This window comes from Abramis brama (assembly GCF_963993115.1).
Source record: "Abramis brama genome assembly, chromosome: 16".
Lineage (NCBI taxonomy): Eukaryota > Metazoa > Chordata > Actinopteri > Cypriniformes > Leuciscidae > Abramis > Abramis brama.
In genome coordinates, this window is record NC_139978.1 from 13,757,595 (window position 1) to 13,782,590 (window position 24,996).

Here is a 24,996-nt window from a genome sequence, read left to right on the forward strand (position 1 = left end):
TTCATCACAACATCGTAATATTCACAACATAACATCACAACATCATACACCAGCTATATTGCTAAATCTACCCGGATTTTCATATCAACAGAAAAAATTACTAAACCTGCCATTGCCACTGCACATTGACGTGATTGGTTACAAGGTAGTTTGTGACGTCAGAAACACCAGCGATTTCAAACCGCGTTTTTGAGACTGTCTTTGGTTCACTGCAGAAAAAATACTCAGCAATGGTGTTGACTTATGAATTTGCACATGGTTTGTCTTAAAGCACATTAAAAACACCACATAGACATATAAACAATATTAAAAGCTGGATTTTCACCACAGGGGTACTTTAATATCTCAATTTGATATAAGCTCAATTTATGGTAAGAATATAGATATATTCAACTCTTTCTTTTGTAATTAGCTGTTTATGGTTTATAATACAGTGCAACTAAATACTACACAAATGATTGCTGCATTGTACTATAATTTAATAACAAATATGAACTATTGTTTAAAAGTTTTAGCTCAGTAAGTTTTTTTTTTCTTAATTAATAATTTTATTAAAGGGGCTATATGCAACTGTTTCCCCAAAATAAACGTAACAATAGCCTTTTTATTTGACCATGTATGACTCAAACATCTCCTGATGAGCATACTGACACCTTGTCAGCTCAAAGTGGGTGCACCTATAAGCCTGTATCCTATTTTTCCTATTTTCTGTCGGGTCGGATTTTTCGCGCGCTGTCTGCGGATGTGACGTCAAGCGCGTTCATGTTAAACGTTTCAGATCACTCTGCCACCACCGCTAGTCAGCAAACAAACTTAGTTTCTCAAACAATATATGTATTTGACTGTTCTTACCTCTGTAAACATAATGTTGACTTCTTTGCAGCGGATGACTTGTGAAGTGTGCACGTACGAGAGCGAGCAGAAAGGAAGAGCAGTTCCGTTTTTTGGCCACAGGTGTCAGTCGCGAGTTTAAATTTCAGAAAAAAGCATATAGCCCCTTTAAGTATGGATGCATTAAAGTAATAAAACTTATTTCTATTTCAAATAAATGCTGTTTCTTTGAGCTTTCTATCAAAGATTTTTTTTTATCAGTTTCAGTCTTTTTAGCACTAATAATAATAAGAAATGTTTCTTGAGCATCAAATCAGCATATTATAATAATTTCTAAAAGATCATGTGACACTAAAGACTGGAGAAATGATGCTGAAAATTCAGCTTTGCCATCACATGAATAAATTACATGTTAAAATGTATAATTGTAATTAACCCCCCCAATTTTTTTTTTGAACAATAGTGTATGATTTTAATAAATATAAATATTATTGATGTTATGTAGATTAATTTATGACATTATCTATCCAACACGCTGTGTTTATTAGAAGCTTAAATCAAATAGGCTATTTTCTGATGATCATTTCCAAGAATGTTTAACCATTTAGAATTTGTTATATGCAGAATTATCTGATATTTATGACAACAAATCTTGAACAATCTTGATTGACAGTACACAAGTACACCTTGGTGTGACATAATGAACACGCTGTACTTCTGTTATTCATAGCAGGGATATACAGTAGGAACAAAAAGTGCCTGTGTCTTAATGTGTTCCCCAAAGCATGAGTATTATTACCAATAGTTTTGGACCGAAGTCTAGACATAACAACACAACCAAGAGCAGCCTCACTGCAACAGCACCAGTTTATATTAAAACTGCTCTAAAGTAGTTCACTCAGTATGCTGCTCACACTGACAAAACTTGATCTTGAGCTTTTCTCATTTATGGCACATACACATACCAACTGAACAAAAGAGAGAGCTGTCTTTAACTTACATTCTCAAAAATAACAGTTCTTTATTGGCATAATATGGTTCCATGAAAAACCTTTAACATTCATGTAATCACATTTTTCCATTGAACAAAAGGTTCTTTATAGGGGAACGAAGGTTCTTTAGATTATTAAAAAGTTATTCACAAATAAAACAATGGTTCTTTTACTGAAAGGTTCTTTGGGGAACCAAACATGGTTCTATTATAGCATCTCTGCAAAAAAAAAAAACTTTTGGAACCTTTATTTTTAAGAGCGTTGTATTGTGTCCCTCAGCACCACACTAGGGCCATGCAGTAGCTATGAATGCATTTCACACTCCCCCCCCCCCCCCTTGCTAGTTTAACGAAGGTAAAAATGGTCGGTGCGCCCAGCACATGGTCTAAAAGGGTTGTTCCTATTCTCTTAATGAGTAATGGGTGTGTTTTGGCGTAACGTGAAATAAACCAATCAGAGTCTCATCTCCCATTCCCTTTAAAAGCCAGTTGCGCTCGGATCAGCGCTCGGATCAGCTCCTGCATGAGGTTAAAGTGCGCAAGCTGACAAGCCGGATTCCACCATATCTTTATGTACACAATATTAATCTTTTACATTGTAATCCTTTTAGTTTTAATATTTTGCTAGTTTGTGTGCTGCTGCGTCCCTGTGTGTTTACTAAGCAGAGTGTACGCGCGTTGTGGGCCCGCCTATAGGCTCATATTACTAATGTGCCCTTTAAATAACAAAAAAAATATTGTGCAGTCTATTTCAGTTGCCTCAAAATAGCTACGCGCCAACAATGCGCCTGAACACACCTCATTTTCAGACCGCAATAAATAACGTGCTGCAGGACGTGAAAATTATAACCGCGTCGGGCTGAAACTAGCAAAAACACTTGCATCGCGTCTGGCGCTGCATTGCGCCGAGTGTATGATAGGGCCCTAGTGCTGCACGATTAATCTTATCGCAATCGCGATGTCAAGCCTACGCGATTATATGACGCAAAATCCTGCGATTTTATATTAAATAAACAAATTAGCGCTGTTAACGCAATTAACGCAGCATCTGTTATTTTTGGCATCCTTTGGCTAGTGTTACATGATCCCGCTCTTATTCATGCAAATGCTTTTAAACCATTCATGCACGATAAGACAAAAAAGAACGCGATGTCAGTGAATGTCCTCCTGACACACACACACACACATACACACAACCCACAGATAGATGCGCGCCAGTATCGTACAGACAGCGCGCCAGTATCAAGTTCTCTTTCGCCGTCATCATCATCATCATCATTTTTATTTAATGCCATGTCAGCAATCAGAGCTATCTTCATGGCAAAAATTAAATTACAAAAACACAAATATCATATAAATACAATAAAAACAGAACAAAGATTCTCTTTCGCTGTAGAACGAACACACATGCCAAAATGAACGCGCTGCCTGTGAATGTCCTGACTGTGACACACAGAAAGACTTGCGCTAATATCGTGCATGTGCACAAAACAGCATGCCAGAATACAGTTCTCTTTCGAGCTTGAACGAACAATAACACACACAATTATGCCAAAATGTATCGAGTGTCTTCATAACATAAGAGTAGTCTTATTATGAACGTGAAGAGTTGTGACTCGTGAGAGAATGAGGCGCGTGTGAGATCCGCGTCTCTGACAGCAGCGACTGGTCTTAAAGGGACAGTACACAGTAGCCACCATGGGCGTCAGAACCATTGTATATGGGTGGGACAAGACCCACCCACTTTTTAAGACCAATGATATTTGACCCACTTACTTTTACCGTCTCTGATTCAGCACATTTGTCTTTTCATAGTGCTGTCAGTCAAATCCAATTATTAGGGAATTCCCTAATAAATTAAACTCCGCTGAATCGCTACATTATATTTCTCAATGAGCCGCAACTGATGAAAGTAACCGCCCGTTGTACCTTTCCAGTCAAATATTGCGTTGCAAACATCAATAACAGCTTTAAATTGTCATTGCTGGCAGATGACCATGGTATTAGCGGGATAATCCACGGATAGCTGTGCATTTAATGCACGACTTGGAGGCAAAGAACCGCCCGACGTAAAGTGGAGTTTAGTTTACTTCCCAGGTGAAAAAGACGTACTGTTAAATGTATTAAAAATGCATTAAAGTATATTTGTATTGTACTAAAAACATACTCAAGTACATTTTTTATATATTTAATAGTAGCCTACGTCTTTTTCACCTGGGTTGTTTTAATTAAAAGACACCAGAATAGCCTACATGAAATGGTATTTACTCCAGTAACATTTTTCTGGGGGAGGACCCACCCACTTTTTTTTTTCTTCCGACGCCCATGGTAGCCACTAATTATATATGTCGCTAAAGTTAATCAAAGAACAAAGGGAACAGAGAAAAACACTCACTGCTCTTGACTAAAGAACTTTTTTCTTTAGGCAGATTATCACTAATCTGTGTGTGCATTTATTTTCCTTGAGAACCAAGCAAGTTGACTCATGAAACCATTTGTTTATTATATCGCATATCGCAATCGCAATATTGACCTCTATTATCGCAATATGACATTTTCCAAAAATCGTGCAGCCCTATAGGGCCCTATACAAACACTAAGAGCCACGCAGAACACATTAGCAACTGACTTGCAATGCCCTAACTAGCACCCAGAAACAGCCACAGCATCATTGTGGCAGTGAGTTTTGCACAAGCAGACACAACTTACATTTCCTTTAGAAAAGGTAGAAATCTATTTATGTACACTGGACTGAAGCATAGAGAGAGGAAGATGAAGCATAGATGGAGGAGAGATAAAGGAAGGAGGACAGTGGGGTAAAACAGAAAACGTGATTTTATTTTCTGAGTCATCGCTTCAGCACACACACACACACACACACACACACACAAAGAGATGGAAGAAAAAAAAGATATATGAAAGAAGCTATTCTTTGATACTGCAATAAAACAAAGCCTATTCCAATCTAATACATATATTTACTAATTAAATTGCCCATTTACATTCAATAAACCAAGATGGGAAAGGACAGGCGTGTTTCATGTGTGAGAGGGACAGAGACAGATAGAGAGGAAAAAAACTATCATAAAAATAGCAAAACTGGAGACAGATTCAAGCCTAAAGAGCAAATCCTGTCAACTTGTCCTCCCTGGTGGATTGTAAGAGTTTCTGCTGGTGATTGTTAGCTCCATGTTAAGATATTGCATAACTGACCTGCTGTGAGCGCAGCATTAATAAACAGTAATGCCAGAATAAAAAATAAACCACAATTATGCAAATGTATGAAATGAAAACAGTGTTGGGTAATTAGGCTTCTTTTTATTCACTAAGAGTTGGAAAATAACAATAGAGCAACGCCTTCAGCGCAGATTCTGTGGGCACGTTTACATCGCTATTGTAAAGATTTGCACATGTAATACTCATTAACCTTAAGCATTCATCTTGTGTGTATTAATCCTCCCACACTGTTTGGACGAAAACATCGGCACTGTGCCACTTGCGACGTGTTATAACTTTTCTAATAGAGCATACTTATAATTTTTGCCTGGCAGATGATAAAAGAGGCAAAAATCCCAGATTCACATTAAAGGAGGGACCAAAGGGCTCTCTTTTGACTTGGGTAACCCATAACACCTTTGCAACCACCTCGCAACACCCTTGCAACCATTCAGAATGCCCTAGCAACGCACTAGCAACCACTCAGAACACTTTATCAGCCACATAACAACACTCTGGCAACCAACCACAACACTATACTGTAGATAGCAAGTTGTTCAGTGGCAAAAACCATGCACAATTTCACATAATTTAAAAATAGTATTAGTCTGTTCATGATATAAATAAACAAATTATGTTTTCAAGCGTGGCACTTCTCATGTTCCAGCCATCTTAGGATGAATTGTCTGTATTCATAAATTTCATCGTCCATCCCTGATAGGTCAAAGTAAATAAACGTTTAGCTGAATTTCATTTCGAGCACAGACGAGTTACATAAATAAAGATCACAGCGGTAATTAACACTCTTGGCTCATTGTAATTACACTCAGGTCACACTAATTAAACACTCTCATAGTGTGTGTGTCGGACTCCCTTACGTCTGACAAACAGGTCACTTTCGAACACTTTTACTTCCTTCACTCATTCTTTCCATTTACTGAACTTGAAGTTGACTTGACAGACTTTTGAGAAGTTGAGTTGTAATTTTAAACATTGATTTTACTTTTTTTTTTTTTTTAAATGAGTTTCATTTAAAATGAACCAGTGAAGAAAAAAGCTGCTGAAAAGAAATTGAGAGAAGACACAAGATAAATGCATTTAAAAATGAAGTCCATGGACACATTATAACTACCCACGTGCAGGATTAAGCTGAATTACATTGTACAATATGAATGTGACTGTGGAAAATTGGTTGCCATTAATAGTACATGTGCAAGTGAAAAAAGGTAATTGCTCACGCTAGTGTTCATGTGGTATTAAATGAAATAATGTGATATTAAAAGTAGAGTAACCGTAAATATTCACACCAGCTGTGATGAGTTACCCAAACCCTTCCCGAGAGTAAATTCTGTAGTGCATTTAAAATGCTAAACACAAAAGCTCCATGCTGCATTCTCAGATATTCACAAATGGCCATTAGGCATGGTTTCTGGCACCAAAACATTGTTCTTTAGTCAATTAATGTATTTTTGTCCATCCTGATCCAATATTAAGCTGTGTGGTGACACTATTTTACAGCATCCTACTTACATGTTGCATGTACTTATGTACTAGTAAAAACTAATAAAAGCAAATTATGCATAATTACTTGCAGCTAAGCCTGACCTGATAGTAAGTACATGTTGTTAATTAATACTCAGTACTTAAATGTATAACTGCACTGTAACAAGGACACCTTAAAATAAATTGTAAACCTTTTGTAAATAAGCTCGGTTATGATTGGCTTAGCTCTGCAAACTAGAGTAAATCGCACTGTGGTTCGTCAAGGTGGTTTGTTGTTGAATACTGAACAAGGCATCAGGAGGTTGGACTGAATAGGAAGTTGGCATCAAGAGCTGGCAGTAGACGTGAGATAATCAGCTATTTATACACCTGAAGCACCGTGATAGGCATAATTACGTGAACATGCTCCTCTTAATGTGTGATCATGTGGCTTGAAAACAAATGAATTAAATAACACAAAATTATGATGTTAATACATTAACATTGTTGACTAAATGTCAGCATTTGCTGCAACTAGAAGCTCTGATGTTCTGTTAACAATAGCAAATTTGAGTTGTGCAAATGTCACATGACTCACGTCAACATTCACTGAACTACATGAAATGAAGCATCACCCAGAGCGCCACACTGTTTTCCACTGAACTTTTGACCTTGTCACATGGTTTAACAATGGGAGAATACTATTTAGTAACATTTCAATTAACCATTTGATACAATGCACTAATTGTGTACATTCACATTTTTACATTGTACTTCATTTAATCTGTAGTAGTGATGCACCGATCATGATTTTTCATGGCCAATTCCAATACCGTTTTTTTACAAGCATACTGGCCGATTCCAATACCGATTTCAGTTTTTTTAGTTTTTTTTTTACTTTAAGCAACAAACAAGAGAGAATATAAGTATACATAAACAAGATGTTTATTTTGTATTTGACAGGCCAAACTGGCTTTTAGCTGTTGAAAACAATAACTGAACCATCTGAAATTAACGGCAGTAACTGTAAGCACATTCAATACAAACATAGATGGTACTGACATTTAGCATCAGCATTTAGCTTTTGTTTTTAAATTGGGTTGAACTTGAAACTACATAATTCTGGCCTTAAATGAAAACATTGGGCCCTATTTTAACAATCTGAAATGCAAGTATCAAACGCGAAACACAAGTAACTTTGTGGGCGGATCTCGGGTGCTGTTGCTATTATACCGGCAGGATAAATGACTCTTGTGCCCGACGCAAATCTAAAATGGGTTGGTCTGAAGTAGCTACATTACTCATAGGTGTGGTTTGGGCGTAACGTGAAATAAACCAATCAGAGTGTCATCTCACATTCAGTTCCATGGTGGATTGCTATTATAACGGCGGATTTGAAACCCACCCAAATAAGCTTAGGTTAAACAGGCGCATAATAATTTGGGTAAATGTGTAAGCTAGATTTATGCCTATTTTTTCACATCTTCATGGACACCACAATGATTTCCCTCATGTGGAAATGTGGAATATTTTTCCTTGTAATTATGTATGGTTTGCAAAAATGGCAACTGCTGCGTCTGTGCGTTGTGCACACGCTACATTATGGCCAAGCATGCGCCCTTAAAATAGCATCTGAATAACGCGCCACTGACTTAAGACTAGGTTTTTCCTGGTCAGTGGCGGAATTGTTTTCTGGAACTGCAAAATAGCACCAGGGAACGTTTGCGCCGGAACACACCTCCTCTTTTCGCTGAACCGCCCCCGGGAGCGCAACTTCATTCCCTAATTTACAGACGTGCGTCTGTGGAGGGAAAAGTCCGCTGTGCGTCGGGTGCAAGATAGGGCCCATTAACTGTAACCATGTGAAATTAAAGGCAACAACTGCATAGTTCACTACAAAATCAACACACATTCAACAATCCAAACAAAGATGTTTGGCTATTTAATCAGCATTCAACATTTGTTTGTTTTTTCAAATTCAGTGAAACTAAATAAAACCAAAACAAATAAATTATTCTAAAATGTTAAATCAAATAATGTTTAGTGCAACGAGTAAAACAAAGATCCTACAGCAAGTGCTTTTTAAATCAAATTAAGTCAATGTAATTTACCTTTAAGGTAAAATAAAAATGATCATCCTATGCAGAAATGACATTAACTTCAAGCTTTTCAAAAGTGCATGCAAGTTCTTCTTTACAAAAAAATAAGCATTTCAGCTTTGTCACATGTTAGTCTGTTACGTTTCTCATCAAACACGTGAGAAGCTGAGCTGATTAGGCCTAGTAGGGCTAATTCATTTCTGTAATTACATCTATAATTACACCATTGACCATATGTCTACCCCTACCCCTTAACCCAACCTTAAACCTTTCCTTTTTATCAATTAATTTTTCATTATAATTAATACACTTTTTTTTTTTTTTTTTTACGTAAGCACATAACATAACATAAAGACACCTAACATAAAGTGGGACCCACAGTAACTTAATGTAAAATTTATCCAACCATCCACTCATTTTCTCCATTCACTCATTTTCACATGAGTGAAAACCAAATGAGGAGAGGGAAGCCCCAAGTAATGAAAATAAATCATGACTCCAATAGACCTAGTTTGAATAGACTACCTTAATTCAGAAAAAAAAAAAAAAAAAAAAAAACTGTGCATTTCATACAAAAATGAAAAAAATTCCTGGACACAGAGACTAACTTGATCAAGCATTCTGAGGGAAAAACTCAGATACAAATCAGATATGGCAGGGTTTCCAAAACGGGGGTTCTTGAGGGAACTGCAGCTACATTAATTCCTGGCAATGTCATAAGCTCACATTACTTTTCACTTTCTTACCATAGGTATGTCAGAAGAAATGCCATTTCAAAGGTTGAGACAGTTAATAAATAATTCTGAAAATAATGATGATGAATCAACTACAATAAGAGCAGGGATATTTATTAAATAAACATGGTCAACTTTATTTTCATGTTGTCTAACTGCAAATGCTCAAGGCTATTCCAAAGGGCAAAACCAGCAGAGTTCAGACTGCTGGCACACAGCCGGGGCCATCAGAAGCACTCGAAAAGCACAACATGGGTCAATAATTAACACCCGCTGGATAACCCTGACCTAATGCCATATCATCAACAGACAGATATAGAGGGAAAGGACAATGCAAAGATGGAGATGTGATCCGATACAGGATTTACTCTAAGACTATATGGAGATGAGCTAAAATGGAGGAGATGTAGGAGGAAAGAGAGATCGGCAGAGAGAGAGAGAAAGAGAAAGACCTTCTCTCAGCATGTTCGACACTAAAAGAGAAGTGGTGGAACACACACACTGATTCTCCATCTGTTGGCCACAGAGAGGGTGGAGAGGGCGGCACACATGAAAAGAGAGAGAGGGACACCTAAAAACATCAGGAGAGAGAGTTTAAAAAAGCAAAGGCGAATGAAACCCATAAATGGATAGACTGAGTCAAAGAATAAGAGAGAGGGAGAAAAGAGCACGGAAGGGGGAAAAGCGGAGAGAAGATATGAATAAAGAATGACCTCTGACCTGAAGCAGTGAAAAGAGGATGCTGGGATTGTGAGAGATGAGTGTGAAAAGAGGATGAGACAAGACTCAGAAAGCAGAATGATGTCCGGAATAACATGCTTCATGCTTTGGCGGAAAAAAAAAAAATCTTTAATGGCAAAAAAGTGCTCTTAAAAATAACTCAAACTGGAGTGGATGTTGAATGCATTAAAGGGACAGAATATTCTTCTGTCATCATTTACTTACCCTTCAAACCTGTATGACTTCCTTCTGTATATTAGGGAAAAACTTATTTTCAATATAATGGAACTGAGCGAAAATCGAGTCTGTCAAGCTCGAATAACAAAGAAAAACAAAAAGCATAAAAAAGAAAAAGATAAAATTAGACCTCGATATGACTTGTTCATCATATTTCAGGAAAAGGTTGCAGAGGTTAAAAAGACACTGGAGAGGATGATTATGTGAATAAATTACCTTAATATGAGCCTGTTTGTCACAAAAAAGGCTTATTTTAGAGGACTAGGAAAATATGGCACAAGTCAATTAGACCCCTTTATTATTGATTTTTTTCATGATATTTTATGCTTTTGCATCCTTTGTGAAGCTTAAATGCTCCCGTTCATTATAGTTGTATGGAAAATAATAATAAGTACATTTCTTCAGGACTCCTTTTATGTTCCAACATGAACATGAGTAAATGATGGCATTTCTTTCTTTCCTTCTTTCTTTCTTTTTCTTTCTCTTTCTTTCTTTCTTTCTTTCTTTTTAAAGTGCCTTTATTTTGCTATTTTAATGGTTCCTAATTTTTTTTTGAAGGTCTCCTACAATATGTATAAATATGTCCAAGGTCAAAAAACACTTTAATTTTCTCATTACACATTACCTAATTTCTCTGAAAATGGTCTGAAAATTGTTAGTTTGAAGATTTAGTCTCTCAAAACCCCTTCCTTCCACAAACATACTCTGCTCTGATTGGTCAGACAGCCCAGTCTGTTGTGATTGGTCTACAGCTTAAAGCGCATGTCGGAAATTAAACGCCCATTACCATATCTGAATTTCAACTCTGGAGGCTTCCTCAGCGCTTGATACACAGTAACGATGGTGTCGGTGTTTCTGTATCAGTTCCAGTGCGAGTCCTTATTCTTTTGAAATGCATGCAAAGTGGATTTGCAGTGCTGAAAACAGCATCATGTCGACAACACGAACCAAACTCTTCCAGGCCTCAGCTACAACTACAGTGTTTGAGGGATGGTCAAAGTAGACGTTGTTCGTGGGCAGACCATATAGGCTGGCATTATGCAAACTTGTTACATTGTTGCTTAGGCATGTTACAGCAATTCAGAATCGATTTTTTTCTTTTAGGAGACAATAACTTAATTTGTTGTGCACTTTGATCTTTAAAACTATGCAGCCATTTTACATTCACAAACAGCTATATTGCATGAAAGGTAATATTCAAAAAAGCATAATAGGGGCACTTTAATATTTCCCCAGAGAATTAAGAGAGGCTTTCTAAGAGTGTTTACTAAAACTAAAACTACTAAAAAATATTTTCAGAAATCCTAGTCTTTTTACAAAACATTGTAAAAATAAAAGCTATAATTTGCAATATTAATAAATACTATAATGCTATATAAATAATACCAAAATAACAGTGTTCCTATCAACCTTTAAATTGCTCTTATGGCACTCAAGATAATCTAAATGAAAATGCCACATAACACCTTTATCAACTGATTTTACAATATTGTGCAGTAGCACTTAAAAGTGCCAGTGAGGTCATAAATCTGAGGTCATTGTGGTAAAAGCTGGAGCATAAGCAAATTAAAATCATAGTGAAGGAGCTAATTAGAGGATAAATCTAGACAAAAATGGAAGCGTTTCATTTGCTGCCTCCGCTATGATCTCTGTAGTACTGGAACAAACTGCCCAGCCAATCAGCACAGTCTTACACCCACATAAATAACTAATATGTGTTCCTTACTAATGACTAACGGCCCCATGGGAGGGAGTCAAAGAAGAGGAGGATGCAGAGAGAGAGAGAGAGAGAGAGAGAGAGAGAGAGAGTCAGTCAATGAATACCATTTCCTTGTAATACCAACCAAATGAATCCTCCACTGCTCACTGCTAACAAATCCTTGGTTTTCAAAAAGTAAGAATAAAAAACTAACACGTGAAAACGGATGGAAAGTGTATATGTGTTTGGAAATCGATCAAACAATAAGTGCTAATTGTATTTAGGCCATTAAAAATTAGCATTCACTAATACTGTCTGATTTTCTAGCTAATTTTTCTTTTTCTTTTGATTCAGTTGAATCGATTTGCAAGAGTACGATGAGTTTGTAATGTTCAGTGGGGTGGACTACATATTGGAGCCAAAAGCAACATAAAATTTAATCTACAAAAATGAATAAAAAAAAACATCAGTGATAAACAGCAGTGTTATTAGGTTTTTTTTTTCTTTTCTATATATAAAAAAGTAAAGAGAAAAGTCAACACAGGGACCTCTGGGAAAGATTTTGAGAGATGAATCAAATTAGTGAATGTTTTTTTTAACCGGTTGACTGACACAAATTGTTTCAAATTTCAATTTCAATAAACTAAGTTAGACTGTCAGACATTTTTCATGTTTTTCATACTGAGTATTTCATCTAATGACATGTATCCTCGATATGTCAAAAATGTAGATGTATACAGACAGTTCAATGAAAAATTCTTGCTGGAAAACACTTTTTTTAACGTTCAAAGGCATCTTCAACCCAGTAGAAATGCTTCCAATTAGAGACGGCAGTGGATGAGAATTATCTGACCAAATCTCAGCTTGAACTTCACACTGAACACTTATGAGAAACATTAAATCCGTGTTCCCCATCAGCCTGGTTTATTTTAGTGTTTTTATTTTGGCTTGTTCTGAACTCGATGATTCAACATTGTGAAAGGAGAGTGATGGATTGTTCTAGACAATAATTTCAGACGAGCGAGGGTGAAAAAGGTAGAAGATGAACAGATCTAAGAGCTCTCAAGATACTTGAGTAGAGAATACAGGGGTTGTGCAGCTGCTGGCGATGAGCGAGCAAACATAATTATATGAGCCGAGTATAGAGGGCTGAGCTCAATGAGGCAGAGAGGAAGACACACGCTGAGACTGACGCTCTGGAGCTGCTGCTTCTGTTGATGCCTGGATCACACAAGGATGCAGAAAAAAAACATCTGCAGAATACTTAACCTTTCCCCCACCAACAACAAACTCCATGTGTTTTCTTATTTAAAAATGGGAAAACACGGTAGCATAAAGCCTGAAGAGAATAAGCACACAATAAGCAGAAGTGGGAGAACTTGGTGTTCAACAAAAATGTTTCAACCCCAAAGGAAACCCAGATTGTGCTTTTGTCAAACACATACATACACAGAGCACATCCCTTCACACAAAAATGTATACCTCACTTCTATATAAAGTGTTTTACAATTGCATCCATATACAGAAATAAACCCAGAACCAAGTAAATATGGAAGAAACGTTCTCAACATGTTCAGGTCTCTGCCATTGAATCTCAAGTCTTCAAGATAAAGTCTAAATATTTTCTCATCCATTAGGTCACACTATAGTTCAAAAGAAAGTATATATTTATATGAATAAAAAATATATATTCAATCTGAAATAATAATAATACTATTAATAATAATAATAATAATAATAATAATTATTATTATATTGTTGTTGTGAATAATAATAATAACAATTATTGTTATTGGTATATTAATTATTATTATTATTATTATTATTAATTATCCAATCAAAAGAAAAAAAGAAAACATTTTTTAGGCATATTTTCTTTTAGTTAATAGAAAATGAATATGTTTCCCCATAGTAAATTAATGGGTTACTGTGGTAAACAATTTGTTTTTGCTCACACTAAGCCACAGCATATGATGTATTACCAATCATATACTATCTATCATATCATAATATCTATACCTGTGGAAAACAGGAATGAAAAATATAATATAATATAATATAATACTAGAAAAATATTTCTCCTTGTAGACCTAAAGACATGTTGAAGTCAAAGTCTAGGTTAAATTATGTTCAAGTCTAAGAGAAACAATATTTTTGGAATCACTTTCAGAACTTTTTTTTTTTCCTGCTGATGAATGATAAAAACAATGAGAGCCAATCAGAATCCATCCTGCTTTAAAGACCTTAAGTTTTTAATGAGGCAGACGACAAAACTAACACAAACAGAATATATCGTCCGCTGGTTTGGACACTAATATAGTTATTGCTCTTGGTGTGAACAGGCCTTAAGAGTCTCAACTCAATGTATTTGTGAATTAACTGAGTCTTAGACTTCAGTTTTCATCTCTTGCACAAAAGCACACACACTTTTGTTGACCAGACTTTGTAATTCATATCAACACTAAATTAACTTCTCATTCCACAAAAATAGCACAAATACCATTTTGGCAACACAAAGGCCCAAACATCCAATAACCCAGATCAACCCCTGATAACATGAGGTTTATAACACAAGGGAATGAGGCACTTACTGTTTCCGTAGAGTCGAGGTGTTGTTGGTCCCAGAGCTGTCATTGCGCTCCAGTCGGCTTCTCTCTTTCTCAACAGGAGCTGACCCACATGACAGGCCTCGGGTCAGCCTCGTGTGTGTCCGTCGAGCTGGACCAGGCACCGTGGATGAGGGTATATTACTGCTGCTGTTCTGAACGACATCTCCGGCATTGTGGTTTGGTAGTGATGATGGTTGGCTGGGCTTTGAGCTCTGGTTGTAGTTGTGGATCTGCTGCGAGTTCTCGGTTCCTGGGATCCTGTCCTGCCGCAGGTCCTGGTTCTCCTGGTTGACCTGGTCTAGCTGCGTCTCGAGCTCCTCGATGCGTTTACGTTGAGTTTCTAGAAGTTTGGCCTGGTTCTCGATGATGTTATTGAGTTCCAGAAGGTACTCCACAGCCCGACTTGGGCTGTCTGGGTTGGACTCCATAGTTTGGGCCTTACCCTCCCCCCCCCCCACCTGATAAGTTCAGTGGGGGGGAGATAAAACAAAAGAGCCCGAAGGTAGAAGCTTGATAGATCTGTCTTTTATCCTATAAGTTGCAACGAGAATCAACAAATGAAAAACACCAGCAAAGGACATTTACAGCACCAATGTTATTTGCAGCGATTGCATCTTAATGTTCATCCATGAATCCTTCAATTGTAAAAAAAAAGAAAAGAAAAAAAAAAGTATGGCCTGTAACTGCAGCACTCAGCAAATGAGTTCAAAGGTCAACAATTTGCATCCTCTCAGCTGAAAAGTCTAAAAAAAGGTATGGCATGGACAGTTCTGAGCATCAGCTTGTAGCTGTTCCAGACAAAAAGATCCATTTGAGTCCACGTGACGACATGAACTCATGAACATAAGTGATGTAAATAAATGCTTATATTAGAGTCAAAAGAAATCTGTAGATCATTTCTACTGTTTCCACAAACCCAGTCATTCCAAAATCCAGTCATCTTGAGATTTGCTGTGCTACACACAACTCCCACATGCTGAGGTAGCACAGTGGAAAATAGGGAACAGCAGCAAAAATAGACCAATTTAATCCCTGAAATCCACTAAGATCTGTATAGCTTGAGATAGAAAACATACTGTAAATATAAGTGAAGAAACGGCTTTCTTCATTAACAGACAAGTGAAATTCTAAAACGGAATCATAAATGTGAAGTCCAACATCTCAAGACAGTAAACCGCTTCTATGCAAAGCAGCAGAAGAAGAATTTGAGATAAATACATTAAAAGTGTATGAAACACTTGCACGCGCTGAGCGCGCGTTCCTCTTCTTCTTCTTCAATATAGTGTCAATGTATTTCAAAATCAAATTTACATATATGGTTCCACATGTTAAAAAAAATCCTACTTACACCTCTCTTTATCGGTGTTTTCTTTTCTTCAACCCATTTTAAGGGAAGCTTTCAGTGCATCTCGAGCGCTCCGATTTCTTTTTACAATCTTCGCGTCTTGTTAGTTTATTTTAACCTCGACGTCCGTCGTGTGTGAATAACAACGTCGTTTAAGACTTAAGGCTTTTGTATTTTCTCTCATAAAACAGACTTTTCCAAGACGTAAATCTAAGAGGTGACCGAGGACCACCTGCGCTAAAGTTCCGCGTTCTCCTGTATTTCCCGAAGTAACCGACGCTTGGTCACTTGACGCGCGCTGATGCTTTTGAAGATGATCTCGCGGATGCTCAGGTTCGTGAGCGCGCTTCTCACCTGACAGATCCAGTAGCAACTGAAGAGCAGAGAAGCGTTAAACTAGTCTTTCCTGCGCTCGTCACACAGTCAACCCACGCAAGATCTTTTCAGTAGAACAGAGAGAGAGAGAGAGATTTCAACAAATGAAGCTTGAATCATACAAACATGTTAGGCTACATATGTAACGTAATAATTTTAATAGCCTTACAGAAATTACCATAGTAACAACATCTCTATCAAAAATATCATAGTTACAACAATTATTGTCATGACAAATAATACATTTGTCAAAATAAAATAACAAAATAAATTTAAAGAAAGAGAATTATAGAAATGATAAAAATGTTATCAGGAAAAATATGCTGTAAAAATCAAACCAATAAAATTGAAGATTTAAGTTTTTGTTGGCTTTAAGTAAAAAATTGTGCTACAAAATGTTAGTAAGTTAATTGCGCTTTTCAATTGTATTATGAACAGTATGAATAGAACTGTATTAATCATGGCAATATTGTACAGTAGTAAAGAATTTAAAAGAATGTCTGGTTACTCTTTATTTTTAAGGTGTCCTTGTAATTATACATTTAAGTAATCAATAAAGTTAATTAACAACATGTATTTACAACATGGTTAGTAATAGGGTTATTTGCATGTACAGTAATTATACATAATTTACTGTTGTTACTACAGTAAGCACATTTATAACAAGGACGCTGTAAAATAAGTGTCAAATAAAGTGTCTGATAAATTAATAAATAATAATACATTATTATTTCAAATAATAATGTAGGTTGTTATCTCAAATACTAAAGTCAAGTAATTACCAGTTATTTTTATATTCATGTTATAAAGTGCTTTTCAATACACTTTGCTGTCATCTACTGCTCAGGGTAGAAATTACATCCACATGGAGCACTACACACACACACACACACACAAAGAGAAAAAAACACTCCAGTCCACAATTGATCTCAGGTAAATACATTAATGTTTATTATAACTCTTATATAGTTTGTTACCTGCATTTGGATTACAATAGATTATAACAATATAATCATAATAGAAACAAAATATTATATGTATATCTATATAATTATAATAATATATTTATATTTATATCTATTTACAATCGGTACATATGGCCATAGACATTAGTATGGACATAAAGACAATGTGAGACTCTAAAATGGACCCTTGGGATTTAACGTGTAATAAATATAGAGGCGTAGGACTTGTTAGTGAAAGCTTATGTGGCATTGGCTCATAATCTGAATATTATGATATGTTCAAAGATGCATGGACCACCAACACCAGACTGACTTCGACTTGATCCCAGACCTGCTGGGCTGCACAGAATACACTGCTGTCCCAATGATCTAAAATGGCAACATCTTATGCATAGTTTAAATGTGCGTACAGGTTCTGCTAGACAGTATGACACACAGAATGAACAATATTGGGTGATATTTGGGTTTGATGACACAAAAAATGAATCAAGGAAAATAACTGATAAGTAGTAGGCACAGTTCTTAGGTTAAATGCTAAAATATCATCAGTATATCTACAGTTAATAAGCTACAGTTCACAAGAGCATAATACAGTCATCCTCTCTCTCACTTTTACTAGCAAGCTTTCACCAATAAAGAGAAAGAGAAAGACCTTGGTGCATTAAAATAAAGAGGTTTTGCAGGCTTGGCACAACACCACTCAGTATTGCATCCAACTTACAGTATATTTCCAATACAAATGTTCAGCACAATAGTCCTTTTTGGTTGACAGGGTCAAAACGGCCAAGAGCAGTGAGAGGACCGTTTCATAAAGCATATTTTTGTCCTTTATCAATTACTGTTTATATTTAAAATAAATAGATACTTCATATGATTTTCATATATACTGTATATTCTCTTTATGGACATTGGACTGAGAGTTAATCTTTGTATTTGTGTGAATCATACTTTAATAGCTGCAGGAAATGTGTCAAGCAGGGCAATATATTATTTGTCTGGTAAATGGCATAAACGAAAGACTCTGAAATGAAAACCTTTAAAAATATATGAATCATAACATTTCATTTAACTCAATTGAGATTTCCGAGGTCACAGAGACCAAGGTCAGCAGAAGAGTCTTTTGTTACAAAGGCAATAAGGGCTATTTTGAGGGTGTATAGGGGGATTAATAAATAAAAAAAGTTTATATATATATATATATATATATATGCTTCCTGAGATGTCAGAGACCCAGAGGGCACAAGATGAATACAATAATAATAATTTATGTATAAATGCATGAAAAACAAAACATGTTTCAGGGGAAACTCTTGGGAGTGCGACAAATATATGGCCTCTTGTGTAAGTTTATACACCATTCACAAGAACGCTAAATTATGCAGTCATACTTAGCAGAGATCTGAATAATGCTTATTTCAAGGGGGTAAGCACAACAGTGTTGCACAAATTGTTCAAAGTTAATGTTTCAAACATGAAATCTCAGGCTATACTACTGTTCAAAAGTTTGTGGTCTGTAAGATTTTTTTCACGCTTTTGATGTTTTGAAGTTTCCTATGATCAAAAGTACAGTGAAAACAGACATATTACAATTTAAAATGACTTTTCTCTATTTTAATATATTATAAAATATAATTTCTTGAAATGGCAAAGCTGAGTTTTCAGCATTATTACTCCACAAAGTCACATGATCCTTCAGAAATGTTTCTAATGCTGATTTGCTGCTCAAGAAACATTTCTTATTATTATCAGTGTTGAAAACAGTTGAGCTGCTTAATATTTTTGAGGAAACGAACATATTTTCCCCCCGTATTCTTTGATGAATAGAAAGCATTTACTTCAAAAAGACATCTTTTGTATGTAAACGTCTTTACTGTCATTTTAAAAGTATTATTAAAAAAACATACTGACCCTAAACTTTTGAAAGGTAGTGTACAATCATCATTTAATATTTGCTCTGTAGCTAATGTGAGCATACAGTCTCATCTTTCCATGGTTTATAAGGAGCATTGTTAAAGAGAGTTCACACAGTGGTACAGAAGAGGAAAAACAGCTGTGCAAAAGGTAAGAACTGGACTCAAGCTAACATTAAAGATAAGAAGAATATTTGGCCATAAGCATGATCATCTTGTTGCATACGAAGTCAACATACTGTAACAGTCTGGCAGAAAAGTAAAAGATGTTGTGTTGATCACGGCAGACCTTCTTTATGGAGGACAAAGTGGAAGAGAGGAAGAGAGAAAGGCTTGAGAGAGCGAACCGGAGTGGGAGTGTTCAAAAATTACTTAAACGAGCAGAGAAAAAAAAAAACATAAAATATAATAATAAAATTAATGAAGTGGTATTTGCCTGGGCAAAACTCGTCACCATGATGCTAGGTTGTTGTAGATGGTTGCTAGGTGGTTACTAAGATGCTCAAAAACGTCCTTATCTTTTAAACTTGGCAACTTGCTATTGTGTACGATGAATATTGCTGCATGGCACAAATTACTTGTTATTTTCCTTATTTTTAAGTCACCTTGGATTAAAGCACCTGCTAAATGAATAAATGTAAATGTATGTAAACTGCTTAATGGCCAGATCGAAAGAGATTTTTTATTACTTAGAAAAGGAACAGAACAGCTCTACTAAATTTAGCGCGAACCATTCATCCATGCATGTTTATTGTTTTAAATTTTTTACACCTCATCATTTCTTTTATTAAAATGTCCTAACTCGCTCTTTCGGTGAAACGATAGACTTCTCTCATGTAACGTATGATTTCCTCAATCATTTAGTTTACCTCTCTGCTTTCTTAAAATCGACTGCAAGCTTGCATTCAGATCTGCCTCCATCCAATCTAAAATTGATTGGCCTTCATTTTTTTTCTTTTCCATAATCTGTTTAGATTTTTAGATGTACGTCACAATACCAAAGAAAAAGATCACTTCCGTTTCATCGCGACTTTAAACACAAGTATGAGCAACAGTAAAAGAGATCATAAATCATGTTTCAGTTCCTCTACCTTTCCCTACCATTCGTATCCTTTCAGCCTCTCTAATGATTCTCTTTGAGCTGGGTTTTAGCCAGGGGCCTGGAAGTGGGGGGCCCGGGGCCCTTTGTGTAGTTTTTGAGTTATCCAGATACACAGAGAGACCAGAGATACTGGCCGCAGACATGCTACACTCAGACACACTGGCTCCTGACTCGGACTCTGTGTCGTCGGACGGCCCAGACGTGAGGAAAGAGAACGGGGCCCGATTGAACTCAGCGTCCCCTGCTGGCCCTTCCGGTGAGAGGCCAGATAAGGGTCGAAATGTGTGGGGCTGAATGTCTGAAGGTAGCACACGGACGCCCAAATAACGCAGGCGCTTATGAAAACTAATTTCTTGCTCTCCGTTCAATTCGCCTGGAATCCCTCGTTCAGTTTTTTTGTTCAGCTCCCACTCAAGCCCTTCCTTATTCACCATTATTTCTCTTTCCCATTCCCTGTCGCTCTTTGATTTCCTCTCCTCCTCCTCCTCCTCCTCTTCCTCCTCCTCCTCCTCCTCCTCCCATTCTTTGTCTTTCAGCCTTTCTCTCTCCCTCTCACACTCTTCATCCTCCTCATCTTCCTCCCACTGCAGTTTAGGCTCAGGAAGTCTCTGTTTATTGATGGTTTGTTTGTTCTTGCTCTCGTCCCCTTCACTCGTTCTCTCCACCCGTCTCACCCTCTCTTCGCTCTTGCTCCGTCCTGACCTGTCTTCCCTTCTCTCGTTACCTTTTTCCTTCTTTCTCCCATTTCTTTCAACACTTCCCTCCAAGTGTTCTTCACTATGCCCTCTAAGTGTGTTTCTAGGCAAGCTCTGTGACCTTTTGTCTCTCGACCTTCGCCCCCTGCCCTCGAGACTGTCAGGGCTTTCACGGTCTCCTCCGTCACCTTCCCTTCGTACTCTCCGCCCTCGGTTGGTCTTCCCTGGTTTTTGAACGCTGGATTTGGCATCCTGTCGAGCACGGCGACGGGTTACTGAAGCCAAACCCGACTGCAGGGCCTGGGGTGAGGAGGAGACGGCTCTGACGGCATCAGGGTCTGAGAGTGAGACGTAATGGTGGAGAGAAAAGAGGAAAAATGAACATTGTAAGAATTTACTCACCTGATTATGTAACATTATTACAACAAACATTGTTAAAAAGTGTTCAGTGCTTCTGTTGCAGGCAAGATATTTGTGTGGAGAAATATTTCAGTAACTCTTGTTCAAGTAAAATGGAAAGTGAATTACGGTTTAGACAGTTATGAAAACCAATCACAACGAATGTTCCGGAACACTTCAAGTGTTTCGCTCGGATCTTTTGTCACCCTCTTCAGCGAGGACTTTGAGGTCATTCTGAATGTGCCGTGTGCTTCACTTTTAAAGCTGCGGCTGACTCATTAAAACTAAAAGCTAAGAAGCTTTTGAAATGCAAAAGAGTCTGTTTGATATGCTAATAACGATCCAATTAATTATATGCAATAACTCTGTTATTGCATGACATAACTTCACTATTAAATAATACAACAAAACCTAAATCATGTTTATAATTACAATAAAATCAAATAACAAAATAATTGGCAAAGGCAACATCATTCTTAAAAATACAGATTCCAAAGGACACACAGAAACTTTCAACCTTTCACCACACCTTTAGTGTGAGGAACAACTTTACAAAAAAAAAAAAAAAAAAATGGAAAGAGTCCATGGATGTTAAAGGTTAACGGAATTATCACGAACAATACGAACAAATAAGAACAATAAAGAACAATGTTTTTATTTCTTAAATGGGGGGTGATATTCATTTGGTTTCCTGCAGTTTAAATCACTTTCTCAACACTCGGAATAATCAGAATCTTAGCAGGAATATTTCATAACCAAAATGTCTAACATAATTGGCTAATAGAATATATAAGAGCTAAATGCATTTTAATGACTGTTCCAAATTAGATGATTTAACAATAAAGAAGCCATTTGCAGTCTTTGTGTGGCAGAACTGAATTATCATTAAAGGGATGAAATAAAAGCGCAACACACCATTGATGGTTTAAATGGTAACGAGAGGGCCAACTAAGGGCTTCTGCAGAGTCAAAAGACATCTCTGTAACATGTTTTGTTTTCTCTCATTAAACAAGGAGCTGAATGCACTGGGAATGAATGAACAACATTTTAATGATGCTCCCTGACCCAAAAATTCTGTAATGAGGAATTTTCCTCCCATTGGAGCAACTGAAGCTTGAAGTACCCTCTAAATGCTATGCATATTTTTGCATGCTTTAATTGGCTGTCAAAATAATGTAATGTATCTTACTTATGTTCATTTGGTTAGTTTATAAGCATATAATTAATTTGATTATTGAATTTTAAATGATTGACAGCCATATGATGCAATCATGCAATCAATTGGATTTTTTTTTATCTCTTGACAACCTTAGAATGATATAATGCAAGTTAATTAGCTTCCTCTGGAATTACCAACAAACATTACAGCTGTTTTTAAATCATTACCTCATCTGTCATACTGAATCACAAACAGGTTGACATCACAGTGACTTTTGATGTATTATTAACATATGACAGGGAGACCGGGAAACACGGTCAAAGACGTTTAGACGACAGAGAAATATGAGACAGATGTAGAGAAACAGTAAAATGGAGGACTAACAGGAACAGCTACCAACCGCGTATTTTCTGTCCTTCCAATCACATAGAAACACGGTTCGCCCAGCTTGGAGTTGGTCATACAGAGAGAGAGACTGGAGAGCTCCACTAAAGGAGGAGGAAAAGAAAGAGGGAAAGCCGAAAGAATGAAAACAAGGAGTTAAGGGAGGAGGAGAGTGAAATAAAAACAAAAAAGGGTTCATAGGAAATAAAGGCAATGAAAGATCAAAGATGTAAATATAGAGAAAGCAATGAGATAAAAATAAGGATGAAGGGCAAATCAGACGAGATGAATCAAAATTAAAAGCAAATTAGTAGAAGCGAGTGTAAATAATTTGTTAAAAAGACAAATAATGAAAGGGGATAGTAATGAATTATAAAAAAAAGAAACCAAGGAGAATAGAAAAAGGGAAAAGTCCAAATAGAAAAGCAGAGAACAGCGGTTAGTAAGCTAATAGATTCAGAGATTTTCATAAGAAGACAAAGACTGTTGTATAAAGACTATTGACTGATGAACTTTTGAAACAGTTAAGCCTGGGTAAATGTAATCCTGGGTTAACTTGATACCCTGTTTATATGCAACAGGTGGTGATTCAATGACCGTCCAAAGCATGTGAATATGAGCCCTACAATTGGCTGACACCACATTGTTTCACACTGTGCAAGTTTGGAAAAGCGGTGCTAACCCTGCTTCTAAATTATTAATTACAAGTGTGAAATATTACTTTACCCAGGGTTAAAAGCAGGATTTAAAACTACGATAACCCAGGGTTAAGCACAGTGTGTAAAGCCCAATTGAAGTCTACACATTCTATGTAGTCTACATCTACAAAAATAATTTTTATTGTGAATTATTATCAGTAATTTGTTTCATTATTTATTGATCATTGGTCTATTTTATAATTTTGCTTTAGCTGTTTGAAAAAGCAACAAAGAAGCCACAGAAGGCTTTGAGATAGTGATTTTTACGATGGTTAAGGGGATTTTACGCTAACAACGGCCCTTTACCACAGTTAAACCAGTTACATACAGCCTCTCATGGCTTATTGCTTTATACATAATCATGTTATTTGATATCTGGTGACTTCATGACTTAATAGCAATGTGAATTTGATGTATGTATGATAACATTCGGGTGATGTTCAGCTGACTTCTGACATGTTGTCTTACCGTAGTCAGGGACGTATCCATTTCCTCTTTTGAACACGAGGTGTATCCTGGTTCCTCCGGTCCGGATCTGCTCCACAGCCTGACTGTGAGTCATTCCTGTTGTACTGTCTCCATTGATCTCCACCAGCTGATCGCTCACCTACAGCAAACACAATTACAATTGAGCCAGAATTGTATTTTAGACATTATTTTTTTTACAGTGAATAAACATCAACATTCATACAAGCACTAATACTATATGCCTTAGATTATAGGATATATGTGCAATGAAATACATTTAGGCAATTGAAAATATTTTCTAATTTGTTTTCAACATTGATAATAATAAAAAAATGTTTATTGAGCACCAAATCAGCATATTATGATTTCCAGTGTCACATGTTCAAAAGGATCATGTATCACTGAAGACTGGAGTAATGATGTTGAAAATTCAGCTTTGTCATCACAGGAATAAATTACAATAAATGTTTTTACTGTATTTTTGATCAAATAAATGCAGCCTTGGTGAACATAAGAGTCTGATCTTACAGACCCCAAACTTTTAAATGGTAGTATAAAATGGCTGAAAATGTATATTGTATTACACTTGCTGTCCCCAAAAAGTAATATTTGAAGCCTCTAACACACACACGCACACACACACACACACACACACACACACACACACACACACACACACACACACACCTGCTTATATCCATCTAAATAAGGACGTCCTCTTGACTTCTATTGTTCTTAAGGTAACTATAATTACTACAGACTACCTTAACCCAAAAATAAAAAGTTAGAATAAACCCTTTATTATTGTTTAGTCTCTTTACATTTTTCTAAAGGTGATTTTTTTTTCAGGCATTTTTTTTATATATATATATAAATTT

General features: G+C 36.5%; 2 protein-coding genes across 6 annotated transcripts in view; both read right to left on the reverse strand.

The window, feature by feature from the left end:
- Positions 1 to 16,314, reverse strand: part of iqsec2b (IQ motif and Sec7 domain ArfGEF 2b) — an 80,578-nt gene extending 64,264 nt beyond the window's left edge. For all 5 annotated transcript variants that reach the window (XM_084087651.1, XM_084087650.1, XM_084087654.1 and 2 more), the window contains exons 1-2: positions 15,967 to 16,314; positions 14,601 to 15,675 (exon numbers count right to left, since the gene is read on the reverse strand). In XM_084087651.1, the coding sequence (XP_083943777.1) occupies positions 14,601 to 15,046 (446 nt within the window). In that variant the 5' untranslated portion in view covers positions 15,047 to 15,675; positions 15,967 to 16,314. The remainder of the gene's footprint in view (positions 1 to 14,600; positions 15,676 to 15,966) is intronic.
- A 953-nt stretch (positions 16,315 to 17,267) lies between these two features.
- magixb (MAGI family member, X-linked b) overlaps positions 17,268 to 24,996 on the reverse strand; it is a gene marked incomplete at its 5' end in the record, with an annotated part of 102,460 nt that continues 94,731 nt past the window's right edge. The window contains 2 exons of the mRNA XM_084138654.1: positions 17,268 to 21,348; positions 24,119 to 24,257. Coding sequence (XP_083994780.1) covers positions 20,285 to 21,348; positions 24,119 to 24,257 — 1,203 coding nt within the window. The 3' untranslated portion in view covers positions 17,268 to 20,284. The remainder of the gene's footprint in view (positions 21,349 to 24,118; positions 24,258 to 24,996) is intronic.